The sequence below is a fragment of the Pleurodeles waltl genome, chromosome 4_1 (assembly GCF_031143425.1).
Source record: "Pleurodeles waltl isolate 20211129_DDA chromosome 4_1, aPleWal1.hap1.20221129, whole genome shotgun sequence".
NCBI lineage: Eukaryota > Metazoa > Chordata > Amphibia > Caudata > Salamandridae > Pleurodeles > Pleurodeles waltl.
The window spans coordinates 180,297,531-180,316,978 of NC_090442.1; the positions used below are offsets into that span (position 1 = coordinate 180,297,531).

Consider the following 19,448-nt stretch of genomic DNA (forward strand, 5'->3'; position numbering starts at 1 on the left):
AAGGCACCGGCACTAGGGAGAGGGGAGGAGAGAGCCATATCAATGGGAATTTAATGCTCTCTCCCTGCCACGCAACGCAGCACATAATTTGTGGCTGCATTCCTTTCAGAATCTGGGTCCAGGTTCACTTGTTTCAACAGAATATGAATTGTCACTTTATGGCCAGCCAGATCCCAATCAGCATATCAGTCAGTTCACATGGGCCACCTCTGCTCTAAGAATTCTGATGGGCTTTAGATAGTAGGTGGGATACTCAAGAATCAAGGAGAGCGTTCAAAGAGTGAGATAAGGCAACCATCCCAAGTAAAGTAGGGAGCCTTGCAATGCATTGTTACTTCTCAGCCACTTACTTCCATGTGCCGTTGTGAAACATGGCACGGACGCTCCAGGATGAACCGAAGATGTTGATTGCTTTTGAAAATGCATCATTGTAGATAAAACCAGTGTAGATGGAAAATATGGACATCAGAAGGATCAAGTAGCGCCCACCAAAGAATGTGTTCCAGATCTGCAAGGGGAACCGGAGTTAAGCATGGATGAAGGATCAAGGAGGAAAGATTCTCTGCAAAACCTCCTTGTTACTAAAGAGGTATAGTTGCCTACTCCACAACTACTAGAATTTCTAATGCATACAGTAATTCAAAGTCATCTGTAAATACTCACTACTTCAAGGGAATGCATTACAAAATACTGGCGCACCAAAACCTACATTAATAGCTGAAACACTCTTTTTAATTACATTCATGCATGTTAGAATCAGCATTCATTATTCTACAGTAATATAATACTAACTTCCGCTGAAGTTTTCTAGCTCATCTTAGCACCACTCTATCCTATGTCAGGTCATGAGACCTACTGCACCTCCCTGAACCATCATAATCCAAGCTCTGTTTGAGCAACTGAATAGCCAACAGTACAGGAAGAACAACTATTGGACATCCCTAAGACATTGTAACCTAAGATTAACTTTTACACCTACCTACCCAACAGTGAGGGAATAACAACTACTGGAAGTACCTAACCCATTGTAACCAAAGATTTACTTGTGCAGCTACCTATCCAGCAATGATGAAAAACAACTTCAAACGTGTGCAGGTACCTATCCAACAGTGATGGAAGAACAAATGGACCTGCCTAACTCATCGTAACCCAAAGTAAACTTGCAAAACTACCTATCCAACAGTGGTATAGAACTATTACTGGACCAGAGGAGCCACAGTAACCCCAGATTAACTTTCACACCTACCTTCCCAACAGTAACGGAATAACTACTGGACCATCCTAACCCACCCTAACCAAAGATTTACTTGCACAACTACCTATCCAACAGTGGTAAAAGTACTATTACTGGACTAGAGAAGCCCTCTGTAACCCCAGATTATCTTCAGCACCTACCTATCCAATAGTGATGGAAAAACAACTTCTAACTTGTACACCTACCTATCCAACAGTGATAAAGAAAACCAGCTGGAACTGCCGAACCCATCGTAATCAAAGGTTCATTTGTGTGTCTACCTATCCAACAGTGAAGGAAGGACTATTACTGAATCTGCAGAACACATCATAACCGAAGATAAACTTGTGCACCTCCCTATCTAACGGTGACGGAAGAATATCTAGTGAACCTAATCAATGCAATGATATGTTAAAAACTACAGTGCCTGCCTCATCTCACATAATTCATGAACAACTAATGTGCTTTGATAGTCTGTTGTAATGCAGTAACAACCACTCCATCTGACTAACCTATTGATTAACTGAGAACAACTAGTCCCATGCCAAATGATTAAAAAAATAAGATCAATTACTAAAACGTTGTCGTCCCCTTGCACCTCTCTGGCACATCTCTACCCTATAGCAAGTGATTACAACTACTGTACCTGCCGAGGCCACCCTAACTCAACCAATTGCTGAAACTGCCGGTCACAGAGTAACAAGAACAAGTTGATCATGGGCCTGCTCTATAGAAACAAAAGACATTGATCCCGATGCACCACTTTTCTTGCGTGCCCTACCGCCACCTAACGACACCACGGTTGCGGCGTGCTGTATTTACAATAGCTCAACATTTTTGACGCTATTGTGGCACTTTGCTGCACTAGCGTCAAAACGTTTGACACTAGTGCAGCAAATTGGAAGGAGGCCCATAGGTTACTATGGGTGCGTCATTTTAACGTTTGCTTTGAGCAGGCGTTAAAAATGACATAAAAAATTTCACAGTGAAATGTTGTACATTTCACAGCGCCATTTTTGCAGGACTTCTAGTGCCGGAACGCCACCCTGGCAGACATTATGGCTGACATAGGCATAATGTGGTGCAAGGGGGTGCAAAGTAGCGCAATACATGCATTGCGTCACTTTGTAAATACATTGTGGCAAAAATGCCTCCTTAACACCACATTAGCATAAAAAAAATACACTAATGTGGTGCAAGGAGGAGCTAGGGGCTTGTAAAGATGCACCATATCTGCACCTGCCTATCCCACAGTAAGTCAAATACTAAACTTACCTAAACAAAAGCAATGTATTACAAATCACTGCAGCTGAATAACCTATTGCTCCTCAAAACCAACTTTGGCCTGGTCTGTCATAACTCATGAGTGCCTACCTTCCTGCTAATACAACACTTTGATCAACTGTTGCACCTACAAATCATTTAACTGTTTTGAGATCAACATATGCACATCCGTGATCTATAGTATCCCATGACTATCTACTTTGCTGATCTTAGCCAGGAGAGTTTATGACTAAGGGCCTGATTTAGAGTTTGGAGGATGAGGTTTCGCCATCATAAACGTGAAGGATATACTGTCCGCTGTATTACAATCCCATTATGGCCTATGGAAATCATAATACTGCGGGCGGGCTATCTATCACGTTTGTGACTGAGTAACCGGTCCGCCAAACTCTATATCAGGCCCTGAATTCTACTTATGTCTATACCAAAATAATTATAACAAAAATCTGCACTTCTCTAATTCATGGTAATGAACAACACTCTTGTGTGTCCTCACAGCAATGCATAAAAAGCAGAGCATTTCAAACACCTTCTGCATTAGAACTGACTATATCTCTGTAACTCTAGAATTCTATAAATTTAGGCATAGCTCTTGATGGATTAAGCAGTAACCATTAATGATCTCCCTATGGTATAATGGAAGAGAAGGCCGGAACCTGTGGAAACTCACCTCGTTGTTTCCCTTCTGCGTCAGCAGGCTCTCCTCATTAATGATCATCCATAGAGCGAATCCCAGCATGACTGCTCCATGACCACAATCACCGAACATCACCGCAAACAAGAAGGGGAAGGTGATAATGGTGTAGGGAGCTGAGTAGCAAAGAGGTGAAGGTCACAAAGAGATGGGAAAGAGGATAAAGGGAGAGGGCAATTTGGAAAGAGGATATGTTAATAAACTGTTAAGAAGTGCATAAGAAGTTTACATCCTTATTCTAGCGCTTAGGCAATTATTGTTTCACTATGTGCTATCAGTTGATTAAATTCTTGACTTGCCACACCGGTAACTCATATATCGTATCACATGAAATGTGTATAACACAATATATGCCCCAAGAACCTGGAACTGCTGGCTGCAAACACGATGGAAGATATGTCTTGGAAGTGGGAGATGTGCATGAAGCTGAAGAGACAGAGGGATTGGAGGTGATGGGTGCTCAAGTGAGGAAAGGGAAGAAGCTAGAGCAGTGAAGGACCATCTAAAGTGCTTAGAAAGACCTTAGAAGCAGGGTCCATGGTAGCAGTGATGAAAGGGAAACAGGGGTGATATGGAAGGGCAATGAGGTGAGTATGCTTGGTCAAAAGGATGCCACGGAGAAGTGAGATGACAGCTGAATTAATCAGGAAAGAGAGAGAAAGGGTAATTTACTGATTAGGACAAAAAGAAGATTGGAGGGAACAGAAACAATGAAGTGAGAAGTAATTGGGTGAGGACGTGGATGTTGATCATGGAGGAAAGATAATGCAAGGTATTTCCAAAAGAGTGTGTGTATGTGAGAGAAAGACAGATAGAGAAGTCAAAATACAGGAAGAGAAGTGAGAATAGGGGGGCGATAATGAAAGAGTAATGTTCCCTTCTATATGTATCAGTCTAAGAATATAGATTGATTTGTGTCTGAAACTCCATCTTGAGCTTTGTCTTTTCTTCAAATTCTGCAAATGATTGGATCTCCTAATCGATGCCCAACTGAATATTTAACACACCAGAGCTCACCGTTTGTAGACCAAACATAAGACAATAAAACAAATCCTTACTTGGGTTCATCTCTCTGTAGCTCCCAACCCCATAAGCGTCGACAATGTTTTGGAAGCCTGCTGTGAATTTGTTGGTTCGGTTGAAGGTGGGTGGGGCCATCTTGGTGTGCACCTCCGTCATGATAGGGTTTATATGGGAACCAACGCGCTCCTGTAGAATAACAGTCATATTGGTGAGGGATGGCGGCTTGAAGGTAAATGACAGCTAACTTAAAAGTACGAACAGTAAATCAACTACGGTCATCTATTTGAATGAAAACATAAAATCTAATTTAATGCCAAAGCATTAGCCACCACTCCTGGCTCTTACTTTGACCCCCAGATTCTAAGTCCCTACTTCTGCTAAAAATGGTTGCCTTTCACTCTCTGCATTCCTGTTAGAAAAGTCAATGTCTTTATTATGTTTGTCACTCTTATCCTCGTGGACACAATGTTTAGCCACTTTTATGGCATCTGATTCCAGAGGTCTGACATTTGACCTCTACAACTCACTTCCATTGATGTGGCGTGTCCCTCTGATTACTGCATTAATTGACCATTGGAAGCCAGTGCAGTGCTTTAAATGGGCCGGTACTCTCCGGTACTGAGTACCGGCACTTTTTTATTTTTAGAGGGAGAGTACCGGCATATCTCAAGAAAAACTTAATACTTTTAATTGGAGAGTACCGGCACTTCTCAGAAACAAGCAGGTACTCTGGCACAGAGTACCTGCACTTCTATTTTTCCATTTAAAGCACTGAGCCAGTGTGTGGATCAATTACTCCCATCTGGTAACTTCTGTATTTATTTAGTAGCCCCTTAGTAGTGTTTATCAGATCCTGATGATAAACTGGATTTTTCCGTTCTTAATACTAAAGGAGCAACTGAGTACCCTGCTACTGGAAGGGAATTCCATAAAGTAGGGGTCACTAGCTAGAATGCACAGCCTTCCTTCCTTCCTTTGCATCAAAAATGTGGAACCACCAGGAAATCCTGAGAAGTGTGGATGTAGTGGCTGAAAGGGCCCAAGCTAATTCTTAAATACGTTATGTATGCTACATCTCCTAAAGAACCTAAAATTAGAATTCTTAGTTCCCAGAGGGCCAATGAAAAGGCGTAGTCCAACCAAACCTCATGCTGAAGTGGCCGAATGAACTGTCACATTGTGAATTGCAGGTAGCCTCATGATAGCCTCATGGTAGCCTTTTGATAGCCGAGGAAAGAGAAACTCTTCTGTGCAGGAACTTGCAAAAGAAGTTCCTCCCTTTCCAGGAGTTACAGTCCAAATCTGGCCCTGAAGCAGGCATTTGGAAATTGTGTCTGCAGGCCCTTCTGCTGCTCTTGAACTTCCATCTCTAAATCCCTCTCTGATTAGTCATGTTCCACATGAGCTTATAAACTAGAAGGAGAGACTGAAGGTGGCACCCATTGTCCTTGTAAATAATGCATTACCACAGGCTGTGGTCATCATCACAGGCTGTGGGGTCACAGGCCTTTTTCCAACTGTCTCTCTTGGGATCCATAAGCAATTCTTATATGATTGTAGTATATGTTACACACCTTATCCTACTACACAACTCTGCAACAAAACAGGCCTTTACATTCCCCCCATACCATGGCATATCAGAAACCACAGCACTACCGTCTACACCATAGCATTACATACCCTACCATACCACACTACATCATGACATTACATTCAACCCCATAGCATACTGCACCACAGCATTTCATGTCGTACTATAACACATCGCACTACAACATAACTGACATGCCATAACAAACAGTACTATCCCATCCAATAACATAGCAGAGGACATTAACAAATAACAGAGCATGACATGAAATATCACACTATCCACCACTATGATAATACAGAAGTAACATGGGACAACACACCACAGTACACCTTGCCATCCATACCATGACAGCACATAATATGACATGGTCATGCCACACAATTTAAGACCCCTCCTTAGTATCACACTTTGTCACAAATATATTTTCCCCTCACATCAAAACAAAGTTTGGCTATATAAGCAAATTGGGAAATTGACCAATATGTAGCCACTGCTGCTGGATAAGGTGATTTGTTTTAAAAATGGGAACAACAGTAGTGGATTTCACTTCTCTCTGACATTCTCCAGTGAGCGGTGTTGCATTAATGGTCTTTTCACAAAGGGCTGCGGTTTACTACTGTCAATTCTATATGTAGTTTGGCAGGGAGTACGCCTTCCGCTCATCCTGATGGTCTACACATTCTTACATTTAGGTGGAGATGTTCTGCATTGATTACTCTTCACTCAGAGAGGCTAGAGGCAGGGATGGTGTGTGGAATGCCCACTATAGCTGGTTTGGAGGATAAAATACAAGCCATCGCAGCATTCAAAATAACTGCAAGAGAAGCAATTTTCTCTGGAAAGATGTAGGAAAGTACCATCTTGCCTGGGATGTTACCCCCATTTTCACTGTATGTATGATTGTTTTTGCCCATGTGTTACTGGGATCCTGCTAGGCAGGACCCCAGTGCTCATTATGTGTGCCCTGTATGTGTTCCCTGTGTGGTGCATAACTGTATCACTGAGGCTCTGCTACCAGAACCTCAGTGTTTATGCTCGCTCTGCTTTCTACAATTGTCACTGCAGGCTAGTGACTAATTTTACCAATTCTCATTGGCACACTGCTACACCCATATAATTCCCTTGTATACGGTACTTAGGTACCCAGGGTATTGGGGTTCCAGGAGATCCCTATGGGCTGCAGCATTTATTTTGCCACCCATAGGGAGCTCAGACAATTCTTACACAGGACTGCCACTGCAGCCTGAGTGAAATAACGTCCACGTTATTTCACAGCCATTTTTCACTGCACAGAAGTAACTTATAAGTCACCTATATGTCTAACCCTCACTTGGTGAAGGTTGGGTGCCAAGTTACTTAGTGTGTGGGCACCCTGGCACTAGCCTAAAACTGATGCATTTTCCACTTCTAATTGACCTAGAAAGCGCAACAAGAAAGCACTTTAAAAGTGCTCTAAAGTGGCCTAAATGATTCCTGATTGATAATTAAAATAAGCAGAGGCAAAAAAGCCACTTTAAATAAATACAGAACATTGTACATAAGTTTGTTTATAAATATTAGATCCTGCCCTTACTGAATCTTAAAACCTGAGCAAATGGCCTGTACTTTTCTCTGGGAAAGGTGTCAACTCTATCAAGGCACCCTAAAAACAAGGCAGCCCTACCACCTGTGCCACATCTGCATCAGCTGAGCTGAGTGTGAGTATTCCGAGAACAGGCATTTCTGCCAAACACCACGCATCGCGGGTTACTGTGACGCATTTTTAGTTTGGTGTCCGCATCATCGCAGTGAAATGCCATTGCCATGCATTACTAGCACATTACTAGTACTTCTGTGAGGTACAGCAGGAGGCTGCTTTGTTCAGGAGCCGGAGTGCAAGCTCCGCCCAGGAGAGGTGGGTTGCTCTGGAGATCTCAGCCCGGCCCGTTTACGTGGTTTACTTAAATAAAATTGTTACAAAGTTACAGCCTCCCAACCCATCCTATCCTCTTCGTCCCATGGCATGGTTCATAACCATAATTATTACTGAGAACTGTTCCAAACCCCTGATGTTCAGATCAAGTGCGAAGAGTTCTTTTGTGCTGCAAGACAGATAATTACTAGGATTCTTCCTGGCCTGGAAGCCGGTCGGTGATGGTCACAGCCAGGAGAACTTCACCCTCAGTCAGCCATGCGCTGTTCTCTAGAAGTGAGGAGCCTGCTGCTGTATAATCTGATGTGCCTTAACCGGACAGGCCACCCAGGGGCAGCCTCTGATTGTGGGGGCACACTTGGAGCAGCCACGAGCCTTTGCACTGGTAAGGAGCTGGTTCCTGAAGTCTGTCACCGTCTTTGGTCGGTATTTGGAGTGACATGAAGTCAACCACTGCAGCACACGTGCTTTCCAACCCCACAGGCACATGAGGCACACTGCTTGCAGAAACCGGCATACACAAAGCTGTGTTGAGGGATCAAAAACTGTGGCTGTATTTTGCGCGGTTCCGCACTCAATTAGGTCATGTCATTTTGACTGTAATAATTCAATTAGTATTATGCTATCTTATGCAATGTAAATACTTATCTATAAACCATTAATGGGCATCTTCGATATACCTCTTTTAAGATACACAAACTATAAATCCCCAATCAGTTGTATTCATGCACAGGAGATAGAGCCAACATCAAGAGGTCTGGGCCTGCCAATCAAACCTCCCGTTCAGTTCTACCAATGCTTTTCTCTCTTGGCCTTCAGCACTTGAGCCCACAGAAAACTCTCCTGAAGAACCTCAGTTCTGATCTGCAGTACTTCCAGTACAAGGATCCACAACATCTCTGAAAATACACCATGAACCTGCGGGGCAATATCCTCTGCTATACCAGTACTGGGACTGACACTGCACAGCTCTGCCACAGTACACCATAATTCAGCCCTGCAGCACTCCCTACTATTATTGGGCATAACACTTCCCAACAATCACGCTGGCGCATAATGTCAAAATACATTATATGACAAGCAGGGCGCAAGAGGGGGGCTAAAGGGGCAGTTGAAAGGGAGACAAATGTGGATTAGTAGGCATACTAAGTGGGACGATTCTCATTTACTAGGCCTTCGCGCCACCGTTGCAACATTTTTTTTTAACGCAATGGTGGCTCAAGCAGTGCTTTACACTGCTCCACATTTACAAACTGATGCATTGGGCCCAAAGAGTCAGTTTGTAAAGTCTTGCGTCACATTATACCTGCGCCAGGTATAATTTATGCAAGATAGGCGTTCCCTCTGGAAAAGCCACGCAGAACTGACACAGTGAAATTTACATTTCACTGCGTAGTTCTGCGACTTCACTGCGTTAGAATTTTAACGCCTGCTTTTTTACTCTAGTACAGGAATGCGTCAGTGTAGTGCCACAGATGCCTTCGAATTTCTGACGCATCTGTGAAAACGTGTGCCATGGAGCCATGTATTTTAAATGTAGGGCATCCATGGCATCATTAGGGGGGTCATAGGGCAGCGCAAGAAATATGATGCACCGGAGCTGATGCATCAGTTTCTTGTAAATGAGGCCCAATGTTTTGTAAAATAACCAACATTTTTGAAGATTTTCAAAGCAGAGGAGATAGTGTTTGTGTGAGTTTTTGTCTGTCTAGCAATTTCCCTGCCAATCTGACTGTTAGACACCAGAGCAGCACTTTTAGTGTACCCAAATCCTTATCTGTATCACCTTATAAAAACAATAATGAAGCCAACACATATCAATGCATCCAAGATCAAGCCTGCAAGCTGTATTATTGTTTGAATACCAGGGTCCCCACAATGCTCTAATGGTACACCTCTATAATGAGCTGTAGCATTTCCTACTGTTCCATTACTAGGATACATACACAGCTCTCCCAATGCACCTCATTCATGTCCTGCAGCTCAAATGCATTACTGGCACGGACAAGAATGCCAATGCACCTAAGCCATGCACTGCACCACACCTGCCATTCCATTACAGGGGCACATTCACACAGCACCACCAATGGAACTGAATCATGTTTCCCAGTCACTGTGCTATTCAATTTCTGAGACATATGCACACACACAGATATCGTGCCTTGCTGGGTGGCTTCCATTTCCAGCACTGGCTTCCACAGCTCTGTTAATGCACATCAGTCTGGCCCAGGGCACTGGCTACCAGTTAGCTACGTTCACCTTCACTGATGCCTTTAAACCCTGACAAAGGCCAGTTAAAACTAGTTGTAACACCTGATATGTATATCTCCAATCATAAGAAACATTATTCAATCTGTGTTTGTACTCCTTGCAAACTTTGACCCAGATCGAGAGAAAGAAAGGCAGACAAGGGTGAAAGGAAGAGGACAAGAAAGACTGGAAAATGTGACAAAGGGAGAAAGTAGGGAAGAAAAGGTACCAGCAACAGGGGTAGACAGGGAGAGTAGGTTGTTGGATGGAAGAGGCATGAGGTGGAATCAAGATTAGACAGCCTTGATATTCAGCAACCCTGACTTTTAGGAGCACCAGTGCAGGATTCTGAGAAAACCTTTGCACCCAACACTTTTTCTTTCCCACATTACACTGTCAGACGGGGTTTTTAGAGATGAGCACTTTGCATTCAGGTAAGTCAGGTACTGAACCTGCATAGACGAGCGTTGCCACCTTTCCAAGAGAACAGTACTTGCCATTTGTATGTTGAATTAAAAGCCAGGATATGCTTGGGCACGATACTTAAACAAAATCGGATGTATTCATTTGTACCATGACTGTTCTGTCTTTGTTTACTGCCAAGACAAGTCATGGTTCATTAACGCAGCTCTAGATCAATTAAAAAAGAAAATTACAGATAAGGGCTAAAAATACCAGCTTTTGGTGGCGTTGCTTATTTTTGCACTCACAAGGATATTACAATACAGGTGATAAAGCCGGTCAGGTGACAACCCTAGCACGGACACTCCAGGGGTACCGCTGCAGCGCTGAGGTCATTTCTAGACAGTAAAATGCCAAAAGGAGGCATTTTGTAGTTATCTCATTGAATTAAGTTAACTGCTCGTTTTTCTTTGCAACAAATTAACACTCAAAGTGTCACACACAATGCCTTAGATCTGAGGAAAAAGAAAACGGAAAACCTGAAAATGTCACACAAAAACAAGATGAAAACGTGGCACTTCTGAAACGGGTCTGCCAGGAACTACAATGATGTTGGTGGTATCAGTGTTCAACTTCAACCCCGAGCTATAGGAAAAAAATCTGAGTGATGGCCCTTGCATTGTTGACTCTGGGAGTGTCCTGAGAGGCACAGGTCACGTGGTACTATGAAGGACCGGGACACTCAAGGGACACACTAATAGGAGTAAAGGCATGCGCATCTTGCTCCCTTTTGTTGGCAGGGTTTAGGTTACTTTTACCTTTATTTATTAACTCTTTCAGCTACAAGCCTTCCAATAATGTAAAACAGTATACATAAAACAATAAAAACTTATTTAGCATATAAAAACAAGTAATTATTAGATAAGAAACGAACAACAGCAACAAAGCAGCTTCACACAAGGCAGTTTGCTAATCCATAGATCCACCTTGCACACGAGTGTGCAAATGCAGTAACACCATCTAAGACAGCAAAGAACAACAACCCCCCATCTATACAAAAAACTTTAAAAGGGGGCCCCAGAAATAAAGTGCTTGTGCATATAGCAATTGCTAATAACAAGACATTACAAAAGACAACTACTACTGGCCCCAAATCTTATTATACAAAGGATTTAAAAAAAAGGTACAATAGAAAGTGCTTGTACATACAACAGTTGGCTACAGCAAGTGATTAAATATGGCTATTGAGGCCAGCCCCATTTATACAGGAGGGAGTAGATAGTTTCATCATACTAAAGTGCCAAAGCTGGGGTCTTGTAAGATCTTGTAATTCAGTCAACCTGAGCTTGGCTGGTAACTCCCTTAGGCACGGCCAAGCAGCGTATATATATGAGGCTACTGAACTGTGTCCACTAATGCTACCTGGCCTTACACAAAGTGCTAGTGCAGTTTCAGTGCAGTTTGCCCCACTGGATTGACTGGTTACCGGATTGATGATATCAACACCTGAGAGGGATGGGTGTGCGCAAAGTGCAGAAGACAGCCATCTGGAGAGGGGGCTGTACTGTGACATGTTCAGAGATACTACAATCATGGCACATGGTTACGTCGTGTAAACTTAGCATAGGATGACCAGACATCCCGAATTTCCCTGGACAGACCATGTTTTCAGAGGACTGTATCCACGTCCCAACACTTTACTTAATTTTAGATACATGGTACGGTTTTTGTGACAAGTGTCAGCTCAACCTGCACAGTATCTGTCTCTCTACGGCCACCCAAATGCCCATGTGAACCTTGGTGTTTAGACCAACCATACAAAATAATTACATAGAACTAATTTATAAAAGTTAACAATATTACAGCTCAATAGCTGTCCATGTCAAATGTCATATAAGGATCAAGAAATATATATACCTCTAGAGTTTGTTATAGAACAGACAACATTTATTACATTAAACAATCTGTGGTGATCAGAATGTTGGATAGCTACAATGGGAGCAGAATGTGGGGATGGAATGGACGGGCAAAGAGAATGTTGTAGGCGGCAGTTGCTGCGGGGCGGTTGCCGGAGGATGTCGAGTTGGCGTTGCTCCCTTATGACGAACACTGTTTTAAAAAAATTTAGTTGGAAACACATTTGTCTTGGTCAATCAATCAATCAATCAATCAAACAGGGAATTTGTAAAGTGCACTAATCACCCGTGAGGGTCTCAAGGTGCTGGGAAGGGCTGCTACTGCTCGAAAAGCCATGTCTTGAGATGTCTCCTGAAGGTAAGGAGGTCCTTGGTCTGATGCAGGTGGGTGGGAAGTGAGATCCACGTCTTGGCGGCGAGGTGTGAGAACGATCTGCCGCCAGTGGTTGTTCTGAGGATGCGTGGGACAGTGGCGAGGGCAAGGTCGGTGGAGCGAAGCTGTCGGTCGGGGTGTATAAAGAGAGACGGCTGTTGAGGTATTGTGGTCTGGTGTTTTGCAGTGCCTTGTGAGCGTGGGTGAGGAGTTTGAAGGTGATTCTTTTGTTGACGGGGAGCCAATGTAGGCTCAGGTGGGCTGTGATGTGGCAGTGAGGGGGGATGTCCAGGATGAGGATTGTGGAGGCGTTCTGGATGCGTTGCAGTCTTTTCTGGAGTTTGGCCATGGTTCCTGCGTACAGAGCATTGCCGTAGTCCAGCTTGCAGCTTACGAGGGCTTGGGTGACTTTTCTTCTGGTTTCAGTGGGGATCCATTTGTAGACCTTCTGAAGCATGCAGAGGATGTTGAAGCAGGAGGAGGAGATGGCGTTGACTTGCTGGGTCACAGATAGTGAAGAGTCCAGGATGAATCCCAGAATGTGTGCATGGTCGGTGGGTGTCGGTGCAGTTTCCAGTATGGCAGGCCACCAGGGTTCGTCCCATGCGGAGGGGTTGGAGCCGAAGATGAGGGCCTAAGTCTTGTCAGATGGCGTTCTTGAAGGCTGTGTGGTTGTCCAGTGTCTGATCTTGGCACCACTTCTTTTTGAATCTTCGGCATGTTTGCTTAGATTCTTGGAGGTCGGTGGTGAACCAGAAGGCCTTTCAGTTGGTGCATCAGTTGGAAGGATTTTTGATCGGGCGAGAGTGTTGACACAGTCATCGATCCATTGCCTGAGGTTGCAGGCTGCTGCGTCAGTGTCGGAGGTGTCGATGGATGGGTTCCGGGAAAGGGTAGTAATCAGTTGGTCTTTGGTGCCCTTGTTCCACCTGCGGTGTGGAATCCATTGCGGGTGATGGTGTGTTGTGGGTTTCTTGAAGGAGAAGTAGATGCAGCGGTGGTCCGTCCAGTGGAGTTGGTTGGTGTGGCCGAAGGAGACATGTGTGCTAGTGGCACGTTCTTTTCTCCACAATGGCAACAGGCGGGAGAGGAGCAACGCCACTTTAAAGTCACATAACTCTGTGTCTACTTTGCGTTTGGATTCTGCCGGCAAACTTAATGAACAAAAACATTTCCCGGAAGGAGAGGAAGGATCAGAGGAGCCGGTTTGCCACAGTACTGATCATACTTGTTCGAGAAGTGTGTTTTGGAAATTCAGCTCCTATAAACTTGTGCATGGAGCTGTACGAGAGCATTTATTGATGCATACAGTGAGGTGCACTAAGCGCGTGGAGCTGTTCACGAGGCCTTATTGACACGTACAGTGAAGTGCATTCTGGGTAAAAACAAGCCCCAATGCTTACGGAAAAAAACGTAAGATTATGTCTTGGTGACCATCTTTGTTGTTTGGGAGGATTCCTTTTTACAGCTTTGGTTGTACGGAAATCGATAAGGATATTCACTCCAACTTTCCCTTCTATCCTGCGCCTTCCGTGATGCACACACCTTTAATTACTGAAGGATCAGAAATCGTCAGATGGGTTGTACGGCAATTGGTACAATTTACTTTTGCGGATTTGATGAGACACACACCCAAAACCCAGAAAATAATTATTTTAAGGGTTGACACGCACTGGCCCCATGCACATATTTGGGGCAGTGGAAATTGTGACTACACGTGGAGTTTTATTGATTTACTTATGGTGGGAAATATATGTCTAGCATTCAACCACCACCTTTCTTTTTAGCTGAGCATGGAGACCTACCTATTCCATGGGAATTGTGGTTGGGTTTGTTTGAGGCATATGTGGAAGTACTAGAGGATGGGGAGTGTACACCGGAAATACTTTTTTCCTTACTAAAGCATAGACTAGGTGCAATAGGTGTTAGAGAATTCAAAAGTCTGTTGAGGTTGGACAACGTTGATGAAGAAGATGTGTATAAATGTGCTCTCAAACAGTTACAAGAAAGGTGTGGTAGGCAAATTAACATAGTCATGGAAAGATATATGTTTTACTCAAGAGGGCAAAAAGAAGATGAATCAATTGACCAGTATATGGCAGTGTTGAGGGGACTTGCTGTAACGTGTGTGTTTGAAAACATGACATATGACCAAGTATTAAGTGACCAGCTATTGATGAGAACTAAATAAAAAAAATTCAAAGAAACAATGGTCTTCTAGTGAACTGTCTTTAAGAAATGCAATAGAAGTTGCTAGAGGTATTGAGATTACTGAGAGATGTATACAGGCAGTGAGGAATGAAAATAAAGACAATGGTATTGTAGGGAGTGAGAAGAGTGGTAAGGAAAAAAAGAATCTTGCGGTTGGTAAAACTAGAGGGCTACTGTGTTTTCGATCTGGATTCACATTTGGCTAATTCTAAATTGGGCCCTGCCATTGGAAAGACATGCAATGTGTGTAAGAAGAGAGGACATTTTTCAGGTGTGTGTAAATGTGTGGGAAAAAAGTAAATTGTATCATGGAGGATCCTAAAGATGAGGAGCCTGAATATGGAATGCGTGATGTGGTATTAAGTGTGCAGAGCGAGAACAGCAAAGCGAAGTATGTCCAATTGCCTAACCGTACATTAAGCATAGATGGAATACAGGTTGAAGCTATGGTGGACTCTTGTGCGTGGTACACCATAATGGGGAGAAGGTTGTTTGACAAATTATGGCCTGGTAGATTGTTAAAGAATACTAATTCAAGCCCATGTAGTTATTCTGGTCATAACATTTCTATTGTGGGGTCTGTGCAAGCTGAAATTGGATTTGCTGGAAAATATGTTTAGGAAATGTGCTTATAGCAGAAAAAGGAGCTATGATTTTAGGCTGGCCACACATGACTGACCTTGGAGTGAGAGTTGACCCTAAAGCTGACCCGCCCATGTATGCAGTGGTTGAGGGTAATATTAAAAGTGCAAATGATACATATTCTTTCTTAAGGGAGGAATTTCGGAATGTTTCTAGCAGCGAGTTAGGAACCTTGAAAAATGTTAAACATAACATAATCTTAAAAGAGAATGCTATACCTGAGAGGCAAAAGTTAAGAAATGTTCCATTGAATTACAGAGGGAAAATAAAATAAATTTTGCGTGTTTTATGCGAAAGGGACATTATAGAACCAATAGAAAGTTCTGATTGGGTATCTCCAATTGTAAGTTCCTTGAAATCCAATGGCGAACTAATACTTTGTGTGAACTTACGTTCTTTATACGATGCTATTTGTGTGGATGCCTTCCCGACCAAATTTGCAAGAATTAATGTTGTTGATTGGTGATGCTAAAATGTTCTCGACAATTCCACTGGATCCAACTTCTAAGCACTGCACAGCCTTCATAACACCTGAAGGTTTGTTCCAGTACCAAAGGATGCCATTTGGTTTAGCCAGTGCATCCGCTGTGTTCTAAAGGGAATTATCTAGAGTATAATCAAATATAATTGGTGCAATTTATTTTCAGGATGACATATTGATATTTGGGAAGGATAAAAAAGAACATGATTGCATATTGAGGGAAGTTCTACAAGCACTTATGGACAATGAATTAACAGTGAAAGAACAAAAATGCACATTTGAGAAACAACATGTGGAATATTTGGGGCACGTAATTTCAGAGGATGGCATTCATCCAAAGATTAGCCATGTGAAAGCCATATGCGATGCTCCAAAACCTCAAAAGCAAGGAACAGTTGGTATCCTTCTTAGGGTTGACAGAACTTTACGCACATTTCATAGAAAGTTACGCATCCAAGGTCGAGAATCTTAGATCACTATCGAGGAAAAATGCAGCGTTTTCCTGGGGACAGACATACTGAAGAATTTGCAGCACTTAAAAAATTAATTGTAAATGCATCATACCTAAGATCATTTGATGAAGATGCAAATTGTATAATTTCTGTGGATGCTAGTGGGTGTAGAATTGGTGCTGTCTTATCCCAAAAAAAGGAATGAGAATGAGTGGGTGGTCGCATATGCATCCTGTACTCTAACACGAGCACAGAGGAACTACTCTGTTATTGAAAGGGAATTACTAGCTGCGACTTGGGCTATGCAATGTTTTAGAATGTATGTGTGGGGTCGGAAAAATAAGATATGTACGGGCCACAAACCCTTGGTACATATCTTGAGTCCTAGAGGTGGGAGAAATCTTACCCCCCCAGTTAGCGAGACTCGCCTTAAAACTGCAAATGTACCATTATGAGATTATGCACTTACGAGGGAAAGATAATCGGATGGCGGATGGATTATCACAGCTGCCTTTGACAAATGAGAATTGTGAGGAAGTGGATGATAATGAGTGTGATGTGGCATTTATGTATGACAATGTGGTATTTATTGAATATTATGGGATGGAATTACAGTTTTCCGAGGATAACTGGATCAAGGAAATGTAAAAAGATGGAATCTTAGCAAAGGTAAAGGAATTTCTTATGAAGGGGTGGCCATCTGAGCGGCAGCTGTAGGAAAGTACCATCTTGCCTGGCATGTTACCCCCATATTTCACTGTATATATGTTGTTTTAGTCTATGTGTCACTGGGACCCTGCCAGGCAGGGCACCAGTGCTCATAAGTATGTGCCCTGTATGTGTTCCATGTGTGATGACTAACTGTCTCACTGAGGCTCTGCTAACCAGAACCTCAGTGGTTATGCTCTCTCTGCTTTCCAAATTTGTCACTAACAGGCTAGTGACCAATTTCACCAATTCACATTGGCATACTGGTACACCCATATAATTCCCTAGTATATGGTACTGAGGTACCCAGGGTATTGGGGTTCCAGGAGATCCCTATGGGCTGCAGCATTTCTTTTGCCACCCATATGGAGATCTGACAATTCTTACACAGGCCTGCCAGTGCAGCCTGAGTGAAATAACGTCCACGTTATTTCAGAGCCATTTACCACTGCACTTAAGTAACTGGTAAGTCACCTATATGTCTAACCTTCACCTAGTGAAGGTTGGGTGCAAAGTTACTTAGTGTATGGGCACCATGGCACTAGCCAAGGTGCCCCCACATCGTTCAGGGCGGGGACACCATTACACGCGTGCACTGTACATAGGTCACTACCTATGTACAGCGTCACAATGGTAACTCCGAACATAGCCATGTAACATGTCTAAGATCATGGAATTGTCACCCCAATGCCATTCTGGCATTGTGGGGGCAATTCCATGATCCCCCGGGTCTCTAGCACAGAACCCGGGTACTGCCAAACTGCCTTTCCGGGGTCTCCACTGCAGCTGCTGCTGCTGCCAACCCCTCAGACAGGTTTCTGCCCTCCTGGGATCCAGGCAGCCCTGGCCCAGGAAGGCAGAACAAAGGACTTCCTCTGAGAGAGGGTGTAACACCCTCTCCCTTTGGAAATAGGTGTGAAGGCTGGGGAGGAGAGTCTCCCCCAGCCTCTGGAAATGCTTTGATGGGCACAGATGGTGCCCATCTCTGCATAAGCCAGTCTGTAGTAGTGACCACTCCCCTGACCTGCACCTCCCAGGGGAGGTGCCCAGAGCTCCTCCAGTGTGTCCCAGACCTCTGCTATCTTGGAAACAGAGGTGTTTGTGGCACACTGGACTGCTCTGAGTGGCCAGTGCCAGCAGGTGACGTCAGAGGCTCCTTCTGATAGGCTCTTACCTCTCTTGGTAGCCAATCCTCCTTCCTAGGTAGCCAAACCTCCTTTTCTGGCTATTTAGGGTCTCTGCTTTGGGGATCTCACCAGATAACGAATACAAGAGCTCACCAGAGTTCCTCTGCATCTCCCTCTTCACCTTCTGCCAAAGGATCGACCGCTGACTGCTCAGGATGCCTGCAAAACCGCAACAAAGTAGCAAGACGACTACTAGCAACCTTGTATCGCTTCATCCTGCCGGCTTTCTCGACTGTTTCCAGGTGGTGCATGCTCTGGGGGTAGCCTGCCTCCTTTCTGCACCAGGAGCTCTGAAGAAATCTCCCGTGGGTCGACGGAATCTTCCCCCTGCAACCGCAGGCAACAAAAGACAGCATCACCGGTCCTCTGGGTCCCCTTTCAGCACGACGAGCGTGGTCCCTGGAACTCAGAAACTCAGTCCAAGTGACTCCCACAGTCCAGTGACTCTTCAGTCCAAGTTTCGTGGAAGTAAGTCCTTGCCTCCCCACGCTAGACTGCATTGCTGGGTACCGCATGATTTGCAGCTGCTCCGGCTCCTGTGCACTCTTCCAGGATTTCCTTTGTGCACAGCCAAGCCTGGGTCCTGACACTCTAACCTGCAGTGCACAACCTTCTGAGTTGTCCTCCGGCGTCGTGGGACTCCCTTTTGTGACTTCGGGTGGACTCCGGTTCACTTTTCTTCTAAGTGCCTGTTCAGGTACTTCTGCAGGTGCTGCCTGCTTCTGTGAGGGCTCCCTGACTTGCTGGGCGCTGCCTCTGTCTCCTTATCCAAGTGGCGACATCCTGGTCCCTCCTGGGCCACAGCAGCATCCAAAAACCCTAACCGCGACCCTTGCAGCTAGCAAGGTTTGTTTGCGGTCTTTCTGCATGGGAACACCTCTGCTTCACGACGTGGGACATCCATCCTCCAAAGGGGAAGTTCCTAGTCCTCTTTCTTCTTGCACAACACCAAGCTTCTTCCATCCGGTGGCAGCTTCCTTGCACCCTCAGCTGGCATTTCCTGGGCTCCTGCCCACTCTCGACACTGTCTCGACTCTTGGACTTGGTCCCCTTGTCTTACAGGTACTCAGGTCCGTAAATCCACT

The 19,448-nt window shown here is 44.2% G+C and overlaps 1 protein-coding gene across 1 annotated transcript in view; it reads right to left on the minus strand.

The window, feature by feature from the left end:
- LOC138287520 (V-type proton ATPase 116 kDa subunit a 4-like) overlaps positions 1-19,448 on the minus strand; it is a 237,330-nt gene that overhangs the window by 108,941 nt on the left and 108,941 nt on the right. Inside the window, exons 11-13 of the mRNA XM_069227986.1 lie at positions 4,271-4,421; positions 3,189-3,328; positions 351-508 (exon numbers count right to left, since the gene is read on the minus strand). Of these exons, the coding sequence (XP_069084087.1) occupies positions 351-508; positions 3,189-3,328; positions 4,271-4,421 (449 nt within the window). The remainder of the gene's footprint in view (positions 1-350; positions 509-3,188; positions 3,329-4,270; positions 4,422-19,448) is intronic.